Source organism: Garra rufa, chromosome 10, assembly GCF_049309525.1.
Source record: "Garra rufa chromosome 10, GarRuf1.0, whole genome shotgun sequence".
Classification (NCBI taxonomy): Eukaryota; Metazoa; Chordata; class Actinopteri; order Cypriniformes; family Cyprinidae; genus Garra; species Garra rufa.
This window is the reverse complement of record NC_133370.1, coordinates 48,428,247-48,440,477: the sequence shown is the minus strand read 5'-3', so window position 1 is coordinate 48,440,477 and position 12,231 is coordinate 48,428,247. Positions and strand designations below refer to the sequence as shown.

General features: G+C 36.1%; 1 protein-coding gene across 2 annotated transcripts in view; it reads right to left on the bottom strand.

Moving 5' to 3' along the window:
• Positions 1-1,601: 1,601 nt before the first annotated feature.
• LOC141344117 (zinc finger protein 521-like) overlaps positions 1,602-12,231 on the bottom strand; it is a 61,956-nt gene continuing 51,326 nt past the window's right edge. For both annotated transcript variants that reach the window (XM_073848868.1, XM_073848869.1), the window contains exon 5: positions 1,602-2,631. In XM_073848868.1, the coding sequence (XP_073704969.1) occupies positions 2,602-2,631 (30 nt within the window). In that variant the 3' untranslated portion in view covers positions 1,602-2,601. The remainder of the gene's footprint in view (positions 2,632-12,231) is intronic.

Below are 12,231 nucleotides of genomic sequence, written 5' to 3'. Positions count from 1 at the left end.
GTTTGAAGTTTAGGGTAAATTTAACTTATTGTGTCTTCTGGGAAACATGTAACTATCTTCTGTCGCCTCTGAAGGGCAGTACTAAATATAAAAATATGATATTTAGACAAAATAAGAAACATGTACACATCTCCATTCTGTTCAAAAGTTTTCACCCCCGACTCTTAATGCAGTTTTTCCTTCTGGAGCATCAGTGAGCGTTTGAACCTTCTGTAATAGTTGCTAATCCCTCAGTTGTCCTCAGTGTCAAAAAATGGATCTCAAAATCATACAGTCATTGTTGGATACACAAAAAAAGCTGGAAAACAATTTTTCTGAGGAAGAGCAGGCAGTTTAACTGCACAACAAATAAAGGACTCATGAACAACTATCACTAAACAAAAAAACACAGCTGTGGATCATTCAGGTAACAATGCAGTTTTAGGAAATAAGGGGATGTAAACTTTTAAATGGGGTCATTTATATAAATTCAACTATTATTTTATCTTGTGGACTATATGTAAACAATCTCATTCAGGTCAGTGCTAAATAAACAATATCATGCATTTTGCATGATCCCTCTTATTTTGGTAAAATAATTCACATTTTGCAGATTCTGAAAGACGGATGAAGTTTGGACATCAACTGTATATACTTAGAGAACACGTGTTCAGGTTCATGCCAATGAAGCAAATTATAGTGATCTTACCTGTGTGCATCTCCAAAACTGGATTTTCTTAAAGGAGTAGTTCACTTTTTTAAGAACAAAAATTTACAGGTAATGTATTCACCCCCTTGTCATCCAAGATGTTCATGTCTTTCTTTCTTCAGTCGTAAAGAAATTATGTTTTTTGAGGAAAACATTTCAGGATTTCTCTCTATATAATGAACTTCTATGGTGCCCCCGAGTTTGAATCCATGTTAGATTTGAGTTTCTGAAGTTCCTTACTTCCAGGCCAGCATGAAACATAATTGACAAAGGTAAAGCCTGCATCATATCTGTCCATCAGCACTTCAGAGTTTCTGTAAAGCTTGTCAGGTTTGCAGATTAGCCCCATATTAGTGTTTACAGACAGGAAGAAGAATGGTGACTGTCCTGTTTGAAGGTTTGAATCCTGTGTCATTCATAAAACCATGAAGTTACCACAATCATTATCAACCACAAATCCAAGTTGTGTTTCTCATAAACTGAAGTTGACCTTTCCTGTGTATGCAGCTTCGGTCCAGGGCTATTTGGAAGAAAGAAAAAAAAAATAGCTGCAGTATTTTTTTTCCCCTCAGTCCTAATTTAGACATGTCCCAAAATATATTTTATTTATCCTTTATTTTACTAGGATAGTTCCACTGAGATCTCTTCTTTCAGGGAGACCTGGCCAAACATTGAATAAATAGAACAACTTATTTGATGTTCAGTTTTACCTCGTGAGGTGGACATTTTCAGTGTTTTCAACATTTTCTGAAGGTTAAGGTAAAAGGTCAATGGCATTGTGTAAGATTTCAAAAAAAAAAAAAAAAGATAATTATGTACAGTCAAATATGGCACTCTGCTGATGTTTGGAAAAGGAAAATACACAAACAAACAGAAACACAATAATGAAACATCTTTGGAAAAGCACAGCAAATCCATATCTTCATACAATTTTAATGTTTTCATCACATGGGAACACAAAAAAATGTCCAACAAATCGGACCTCAGTTAATATTTTTATAGAACCTTTTTTTTTTAATTGACATGTCATGACAATAATAAAAGTCTCATTTCCAATTAACCAGTTGCCACTTATCAAGTGTGTAGATCAGCTCAAAACGAGAACATCCATAAAAGTATGGAGTGTCGCAAAAGTGCATGTCAATTTCATTTAATGTAAAACTGGTATATACTGTACATTTTAGACACAACGTTGATACAATAAGAGTAGGGCATTACACATCAGTCAGCCGTTGACATGCTCCTGACAGCATTTGTGCAGCCAAACCCGATGAGACAAATGGAGACGACAGAGAATAAATGTCTTCGCCTTCTTTCATATAGAAAGAACAATTCCAGACACATCCAGACTTTAGCAAGCAGTAAACATTAAAAACAGAAATATACAAGTCAACATGGACAGACAGCAGTTTGTCTAACTGTGATAAATGACCTCCGGATAAGAGATGATCATTTGGAATGGATTACTGCTGATTTTGTATTGTTCTGGTTTTGCATATATTCAACATATTATTATTTATATTTCATGTCACTCAAAAGTTTAATGGTTGGTGTTCTGGTCACACGAGGCAGGCTGGGCTGGTGATGATGGCTCAGTTTTCCTGGTATCATCTTGTTTTGTGAGCCCCAGTTCTTTCTCATATCTTCTCAGTCTGGTTTCTTTTGTAGTGTTCAAACTTTTTTTTTTAACAATAAAAATTCAAGACTCTTTACAAGAAAAGGAAATGCAAAACATGAAGGATATTACTTACAAATAGGTTGTTTTTTGGAACACTGAATGTCAAACATTTATCTTTCTACCCCCTGCCTTAATTTCTTTATAACTGTTTTGTCTGACTGAGTGCGAAAATGCAACATAGATATATTTATTGGGTCGTGATGGCGTCTTGATTCTCTTCCAGACGGTTCTGTTGTTAGCTGCTGTGCAGACTCAGACTGTGGTTCTGAAAAAAGGAAACACAATGCAAGTTAATCAACACTGCAGCATTTTCTCAATTCACCCTTAAACATTATATCCAAATGAGAATGTGTTCAACACATTCACTTCAACACATGAATCAGACGGGCTTGAACAAACAACAATCATTTGATGCATTCATATTTATTCATTATATTACATTGCCAGTGTGATTCTGCACAATTCTGTTTTGATTTAGAAAAAACAAACACAAGCTTGCTTCAGGCACCAGAATATCTCAAAATAAAAAGAGAATCTAAAAATGCAAAGAGAGAACAAAGAAATACAACAGTTGTAGAGCTTTCGTTTTTAGGTTTGTTCAGAAAGAAACCGTATTTAAAATGTGACAGACCTACAATGGTTTAACCAACGTGCCTGACCTTGACTATAATATATGTCTCTGGCCTCTGCCAGCCGTAATCAGCTGAACGGAGGCACCGAGTCGGGAACACCTGAAGGCAATATCCTTCATCAAGGAAGGGAGCATTTGAGGAACAGCGAAAGCCTCAGGAGGTGAGCAGGACATCACTGGAATTCATTTTGTGCTTATCACAGAGAAGGACAATGTGTATGTAGCCTTACTCTCCTTCTCAGTATTGCTTTCTGGTCAACCCAACAATCCCAAGTTGGTGAGAAGGTGCTGCCCTGAGCCCAGCAGAGAGTATTGGGCTGGCTGTTTGAAGAGGTACTAGATGCCAACCTTTCCCAGGGAAGACTACATATTTCCATTAGAGCACTGGGGCCGGATTCACATACATCTTAAGAAATAAATTAAGACATTTCTTAAGATAAATTCTAAGTAGTTTGTAAGTATGTTCTGAAGTGCAATTCTTGAAAAATTCTTAAGAACATAATTTTTTTCTCAAGAAGACAATGATACATCTATCTGAGTGAATACATGGCTGAAGACGCATTTATAATCTCGCACTTCAAGGATTGTCTGGTTTCTTTGAAGTTTCTGCTGATTATCCTAATAATCATAATAAGCACGCACACTATTTATACATAGGCTAATCTTAAACGCCATCTTAAATGTAGTCACGATAAGTCGAGTGTCGAGCAGGAAGGAACTTATCAGGTTATCAACGTATCAGGTTGTAGTTTCCTTCGTGCTCGACACTCGACTTATCGTGACAACATTTAAGATGGCGGCGGCCGCTAAACTTCTTGCAGTTACTGTCTGTATAAATCTACTTGTAAATAAACTACCGGTGCTTTTTCTGAGTTCTCAATGTCTCGTTTTAAATGTCAGGGCCCTTGGAAGTCTACCAATGAAGTCTGGAGCTACTTTGTGCCTCGTAAATGGCGTAAAACAGTGATTTATTTACATGGCTCCTTCGATGCCCGATTGACTTTCATTGACAACCTGTTGTGAGCATCGGATAACTGACCCCAGATTTCGGACAGCAGTGGACAAGACGAGATGAGATATGCAAGGTACGTTTACACTCGGTATCATGATTCAATACACTTTAGGTCAAAATCACACCGGAGTTCTCCTTTAAGATGAATTTTTGGGAATACAAAATATTCTTAACTTTTTTTCTTATTTTAGAAAATAAGAAGAAAAGGACAGTTAAGAAGAAATTTCTTCTTAAGAATGTTTCATGAATCTGGTCCCTGGTTCTCAAAGCATCGGTTCTCTGAATTAAATATAAATTAATGTTAAAACATTTTTTAAAAGTTAGCAAGGTGGCTAAATGATGCCTGTGTGTTTTTTTTTTCAGTTTTTTTTTATCAAGTATGACTACTGTAAATTTTTTACTTTACATTTAAGTACAGTACAGTTTTTTTTTTTTTTTACTTTTAGGTACAGTACATTTTAATTGAATCATTCAAGTTTTTATTTACCTGTATGTAAGCACAGTGCAGTGTTAATGTTTAAACTGTATTTATAATGTTTAAAGTGTCCGACAATAATAAATATTCTTACTAGGAATAAAACTAACTTTTTGAACTGTGCATAGCTGTAGTTGAATAATTAGGCCTACTATGCTACTGTATTTTAATGTTGGTCATTAGGGATAGGACGATAAATCGTTGCAACGTGAATCAAGAAATGATTCAGCATCGATTCGCAATGCATTCGGGAGACCTCAGAATCAATCCACGAATCGATTTATCATCCCATCCCTATTGGTCATTATGGTGGTACTTGGAGAGCCAAATATTTTCTGAGATGGTACTTGGTGTAAAAAGTTTGAGAAGCACTGCATTAGAGCATTTGACAGCAGCAGGAATCCAAAAGAAACCCATACTGCTAGACTTCCCAAAGACCTATGCCTGTATGGCCATCATCCACTTCTCATCAAATCTCAGATTCTCATTGATGGGAAAACCGACTGTGCATCATGACCGAAGTGGATTCCGGGAGCAGTTTAATTTTCATCCAGTTTGGACTCCTTCCCTTTCTGATGCCAGTAAGTGCCCTAATTTCCCATTACTTGTATGCTTATGTCACAAGATGAAGCAATTTCTCTCTGCAAAGCCATGCTACAGAGCATCGTCAGAGAGACGTTTCTTCCACAGGAAATTCCAGATTAGGGATTCTAATGCGGATTTAAACAGGAATCTAAGCCACCTGGTGAGTAAATTCTAGAAAGTGTTCTTAGATATCCCCAGTCTGACTGAGGTGAAAGCACATCATGTATGCATGCTGCCTGGGGCGATTATAAGACAGCGGCTCGATTGGGTTTGCAGACAGATTATTGAGGAGGTAAGCCAAATGCTGCAACTAGGGGTCATCGAAGAATCCAGAATCATCGTTATAGTCTTCAAATCCAACAGTGCCTCCTGGATCTGTAATGACTAGATAAACAATCTCTCAAGCATGGATAGGTACTGTATCCCATGTTATGAGAACCCAGCCCATGTATCTTTAAAGGAATAGTTCACCCATAAAAGAAAATTCTGCCCATGTGACACCAGTGGCTCAACTGTAATTTTAGCTACGAGAATACTTTTTGTTGCACAAAAAAATGAAAATATCAACTCTATTCAACAATTCTTCTCTTTTGTGTCACCCTAGCAGCATTTTGGAAAGTACCATGGCATATTCTTTGCAGAATCATGTGCATGCATTGTTTATGTGCAGAACAAAGCATGTGCATGTGTCGTTGCCCTGCAGAAAAAAAAACAGCTAAAACCAGCCTATGCTGGTTTAAGATGGATGTAGCTGGTTTTAGTGTCCAAAACCCTTCTAAAACCAGCCAACCAGCCTAGGCTGGTTTTAGCTTTTTTTTTTTTCAGCAGGGTGTACTCTTCAAAATGGCACTATATGTGAAGGAGAAGAATTTCTGAGTAAAGTTGTTATTTTAGGGGTTTTTATTTGCACACAAAAAGTATTCTCGTTGCTTCATAAAATTATGGTTGAACCAAAAAACCAGCCTAGCCTGGCTGGTTTTAGCTGGTCAACCATGCTGGTTTTAGCTGGTCAACAGGATGGTTTTAGAGGGGTTTTGACCATTTTCCCAGCTTAAACCAGCTAAGACCAGCCAATCAGCCTAGGCTGGTTTGTTCTTGGAGGGTCTTAATTTTAATATCTTACATTTGTGTTCCGAAGACAAACAAAGGACTTATGGGTTTGGACCGACATGAGGGTGAGTAATTAATGACAGAAATTTCACTTTTGGGTGAACTGTACCTTTAATCAAACACACTTGATTCAGCTCATTAGTAGACCTTTAAGTTCTGAAATAGATTTGCAACAAAGACATGCTCCAGGAACATGGCTGGGAACCACTGCCCTAGAGAATGAACAAGGATACAAATGCCAGGGTATTTTTACACCAAGGCTACTATAATACTGTGAAGCACCAACTAAACACTAATGCAGATTGTATCTCTAGGATGTTGCACAATGGGTCAGATTGAGTAAAAACCATTCATCCATCCATATATCCAACTTCTGGCAAACTTGGCAACACACTGGTAAAGGCTAGAGATGTCGATTTTGGATATATATTGTTTGAGGACAGTGAAGAAGCTCTCAGGAGTAGTAACATTTCTCCAGGAAGTAATTGGGTCTTGGAGTTGGTGAGCTGAATTTGTTCAGTGTGCAATATGCTGCCATATCTTTCCATTTTAATCTGCTCATTAATGTCTACCATGTCATTGGCTTGGGATACAAGTTTCTAGTGTTGGGTCGAGTCCACCTAAGTCGAGTCCGAGTCGAGTCCGAGTCTTTAACCATTCGAGTCCGAGTCGAGTCCGAGTCCAAAATGGGCCGAGTCGGACTCAAGTCCGAGTCCAAATGGGTCGAGTCTGAGTCCAACGAAACACTACTGTTTTTCAGTATCTTAACCTTGTTTTAACCTTTACAACTAGAATAAGGCAATGCCAATTTAAATGTAAAAAGCAAACCGTTATTGCATATTGACATTTGGATTTTTGATTTCATACCATCTTATAATTAGTGTCCTGCCCAGCAATCTTTAAAGTCATGTAACAGAAGTTATAACTTATGTATTGTGATATATTTCAGAGTGAAACAGCTTTTAGAATGTGAAAAATTATAGGGCAAGAGAGGACTTGACTTTATTTGCGATTATATAGTAAATGTATAAATTCAACGGGGTGGGTAGGAGGCTTAGTGAATGAGGCCTGAGGAGCAGAGAATGCACCTCTTATCTCTGATTTTGGCTGTTTTGGGTTTTATATGACGAATGGTAAGACCTTAGACAGTGTAGATGGTATTTTTTTTTTTTTTTTTTTTTCTTTGATGAAAATGAGGCTGTAAGGGGACAGTTTTTAAGTAGCAGTCTGTGGAGGCCATGGAATAAAAGAGTAAAAAAAGTAAATTTGAGTTTATATTTCAAAATTCTGACTTTATTTTCACAATTCCGAGATTATATCTCACAATTTTGATAAGAAATGACATTCTCCCTTTTCCCCTCAGCTCAAAATCATGAGTTTAAATCCCACACTTCTGTCATTTTTCCCCTCAGAAAACTCTGTTGAGTTAATTTGAGTAATAAAGTCCGAAACACTGTACAACATATAAACAACACACATATATATATATATATATATATATATATATATAAATCTGAATTGTGAGATAAAATAGGCAAATTTAATATGACGCAGTCTGCTGCAGCAGTTTTACGTTGCTGTCGCTTTAAGACTGGACGCACAGATCATATATTTTGACACATCTGTATTTCTCCCAACTGTTTAAATTCACTCAAGACAAAACCGACTGCATTTGCATTAATGCTCTCCAAGACGGTGCATTTTGACATAACTTTTCAGTGGGTAGCAATAACATGCAAAAGAAAACTTAATTCAGCATTTGCATGCTGACTGAGAGTCGCTTTCATTGAGCACGCTTTGAGGGTTTGTGTATGCAAAGAAACCAGCAGGCTTTCAAGTTCTGGCAAGACTTTTAAACACGTGCGAATACTGAATGTCACTTTCGTAATAATGCATCAAGTCAGTAAAATTTCCATCAACTGTCCCTGGACTCGGCTGGACTCGGCAATTATTCCCGAGTCCGAAAAGCTTGAGTCCGAGTCAAGTCCGAGTCAAAATGCATCCGAGTCCGTGACAAGTCCGAGTCCGCTAAAAATTTTAACTCGAGACCGGACTCGAGTCCGAGTACCACAACTCTACAAGTTTCTGTCTGTGATAGAAGAACTGTAGCTTGTGAATGCTTCACCACTCTGAAGCTTTAGAAAACACACTTGAAACTAAAATGGCTATTAGGTGCTTTTGGGGAGATGATATGATGTCCCCTTGGTAGTTTGTGCCCTACAGAGTCTGCATAGAGAGTGGCACAATTGCATTCGGACCTTTAGGTCTCAACCTTCCTTTAACAGGTCAGATAGAGGGGAGCTGGGATGAGTTTAGTTTTATTTTTTTGTAATTTATTGTAAATTATTTAAACTTTTTTTGTGATTATAGTGGAAGTTAGTGGTTTGGCATTGTATATTTCAATGTGTTACATGTTATATCTTGGAAATAACATCTTTTTCTTTGCTTTTTGACTTGTTTTCTACTTCCTCCTCTCTTTATTACCCAAAAGAGACGAATACCCAGCGCAGGACTGCCTGCACAGACAAAGATCAGACAGAAATATATTACTTGACAATAATGCCGCAGCATTCTTGTTTCAAAATTGTTTTACTGTTTATGTGTCAGTAAATCAAGCCAGACTAAACAGTAAACAAAAATGCAGTTCTTGAACCCTTTAATGTTCTCTCTGCATATTAATCTGGGATACGAGAAAGTATTTTAACAATACTCACTGTTAAGTTAGTTGCATCACAACTTACAACTCTGAAATCGCTCTTAATTATTATAACTCCCCTAAACTGCATACAATAAATGCCAGAACATAACAATGTCAATGAAAGTCAATAAAGACAGCAATGAGTAATTCTTAATGCAGAGGTCTGTGGACAAGATAGTCCAGGAGTGCACAGATCTCATGAGCTGCATGAGAGAGCGCTGGTGAATTATCTGGCAGAGTTGAGCGTATAGCCTGAATAGAGATTAAATAAACTTAACAGCCAACAGCTCTGGCATCTTCAGATGTGATTCTTTCCAATGTGTCTTTGCTGTATCACAATAACTGTATTATAGATGCTCAAAACTGAACAAGCTATTGCTGGATTGTAGGATTTAACAACTAAATGAAATATTTTATTCATGTTGTTTATAATTCAAACAAGTAATTAACATACTTAAATATTAACCAAAAATAGTTTTAGCAGCCTTGAAATTTTAAAAGCCTTAAAAATTAATTCCAGCATTGCTCTAAAAGAAAAAAAAAATATTGGAAATATGTCAACATATGCAATCATGGGATAATACAAGCTGAAATCTAATTAAAAAGTAAACTGGGCAGTTGACAAATGCATATGAACAATCTTTTTCATTAAAATTTTACGTTCAAATTTATGTATCTGTTTTCAGATTAGATTAACTATGCACTGCAAAAAATGCTTTTCTTACTTAGATTTTTTGTCTTGTTTCCAGCCAAAATATCTACAAATTCCTAAATCAGGAAGGATTTTTTATAAGAGTAAAAATTATTGTCTTGTTTTCAGAAAAAAATAAGAAAAATAATTTTGTTTTCTGTTTGAAATAAGACCTCCTTAGCAGAATATTTTGCTTGTTCTAAGCAAAAACTCACTTAATTTTGAGTTGTTGTTTTTTTTTAAACAAGAAAATAATTTTTACTCATCTAAATCCTTCTTGATTTAAGAATTTGTAGATATTTTGGCTGGAAACAAGACAAAAAATCTAAGTAAGAAAAGCATTTTTTGCAGTGTGGTTATCAGTGTTGGACATGTTACTTTAGAAAAGTAATTAGTTATAGTTACTTCTCACAAATAGTAACTGAGTTAGTAACTGAGTTAAATCATAATAAAAGTAACTAATTACCAGGGAAAGTAAATATTGTGTTACTTTAAAAAAATGTTCAAATATGTCAAATAACTTGGATGTCCCCAACATCAAATATGTTAAATAAATGAAATGAACACTAAATAGAATAAATTATTACTATAAAACATTGTACACTAATCTATGCTATTTTCATGTTGATGCGGGACAATGTAAGAGTTTATTGAATTATTGTATATATTGTAATGGGGAAAACAGTAATTCATTTGATAAATCTTTACTGAAAAAAGTAACGCCGTTAGTAACAGCATTTATTTATAACGCCGTTATTCCCATTAGTGATGGTTATTAACTGAATAATCAACTATTCAGATGATTAAATGACTTAAATTTTTTTCCAACACATGTAAATCAACATGTATAGCTTTTAGACTAACAAGTTTTTTTTTTTTTTTTTTTTACACGTTTTCCTATTGAACACCAATTCCGTCTTGCATGTATCATGGCAAGATTGTCTTTAATTTCTTAAAACTTTCTTTGGCATTTTTGTGGGAAGGAGACAACAAACAAAGTGTCTTTCCAAAAGTAAATCATCAAACCAACCACTTCACTAAGTGCCGAAAATAAAGGCCACTTCAAGAATGTAAATTTAATGTTTATAATCATGTGACCGAGGATGGTTCTTGTGTTTACAGCACTCCTGCGGTCAAATATGTCATTGCTGGATCAAACGTTTTTTTAACAATGTTCCATTAGTCCTGCAGTAAAAGTAATGTTCCAAATCTTTGATTATGAGCTAATGAAAGCTGCATGCATTATAATTAGGGCCGGGACTCGATTAAAAAAATTAATCTAATTAATTAGAGGCTTTGTAATTAATTAATCGAAATTAATCGCATTTTAATCGCATATAAATATTTGACCTGAGAACAGTGAGAAGTAAGTTTTTTTCATATGGATTTTTAGTATACCATTGAATAATGACTGAATACATAAGCTTATGCAACAAAATATTGTTTATTTTTGTTCAACCAAGTCCAACAGACCAGTGCAATATTGCCATTAAGTGTAGCAATAGGCTCGATGTGCTGCGGTGATATGCGAATTCCTTGTTGCATAGCTTGCACACAACCATGCTCTTATCGACGCTTCCATCCATTCGTCCATGTTCACTGTGGTTTGTTTTTGTCTGAACGCTAGTTGGTGCTCCACTATAATAGGTCCGCCGAAACTCATCCAGTGAGAAACGTTCCACGGTGCAAAAATAAGTGCCATTAAAATGCGTTAAAAAAATTTAGCGCATTATTTTTATGTAATTAATTAATCTAAATTAACGCGTTAAAGTCCCGGCCCTAATTCTAATTAAAAATAGATTTTTAAAACCCAGCTTAAAGTAGTTTTAGATGGACTTTCGCCTTTCATTTTTACAGTTTGTCCAAGATTCACTCTCCCCAATAATGCCATCATTAATTCTGCTAAATGACTTTAAATGAAGCATTTTCACAACAGCGTGCATCTTGACAATGCCGAAGCGAAGTATCTTTTATTTCGCATTAGCAGAGTCGCTTATAAAAAGTTCACAGGAAGTTTACAGGAAGCAGAAGTGTGTCAGAGATCAAAAGTGTTTGTTTGGATTGTGCGTCTCCCAGAGGTGATGAGCAGAGAATGAGCGCGCTCATGGGCTGCAGCGAGGGTTTGTCACCGTCTCAAGACGATGTGTTCGCATACACACATCAGACCCAGCCAGAGGCAGGAACAAACACAAACACACACGCAAACTCTCGCAGGACGCTGGGGTTTGCTGCTGTCTGTATCTGATCTACCTGCATCCGTGAGTCACTCTTGGGTAATACCAGAGCTTTCATTACACTTTTGTGTAAGACTCATATTTTAAAAACATCTGAGCAATCTTAAACCTGAAGTCAAAAGCTTTGTTTTCTTGTTGTGCTTCAGTGTGAACCGTAAACTAGAACTTTAGAGTTAATGTCAAAAGTCTGAGTGATAGAAAACTATGGTTAGAAAACTGGGTTAGTTATTATGTCCGCTGCGAATACTAATAAAAACATTCAGGAAAACACGGATTTAGCTTTTTAATGTAGATGCTGTCATGAATTAGTTGGAGGGTTATGTGTTGGCCTGATTAATTGTTTAAGGAATTGCAAAAACCTGCATCTTATCCAATAAGTTGAAAACAGTACAGTACTGTGTCATATTTACAGTGAGGGAAAAAAAATAT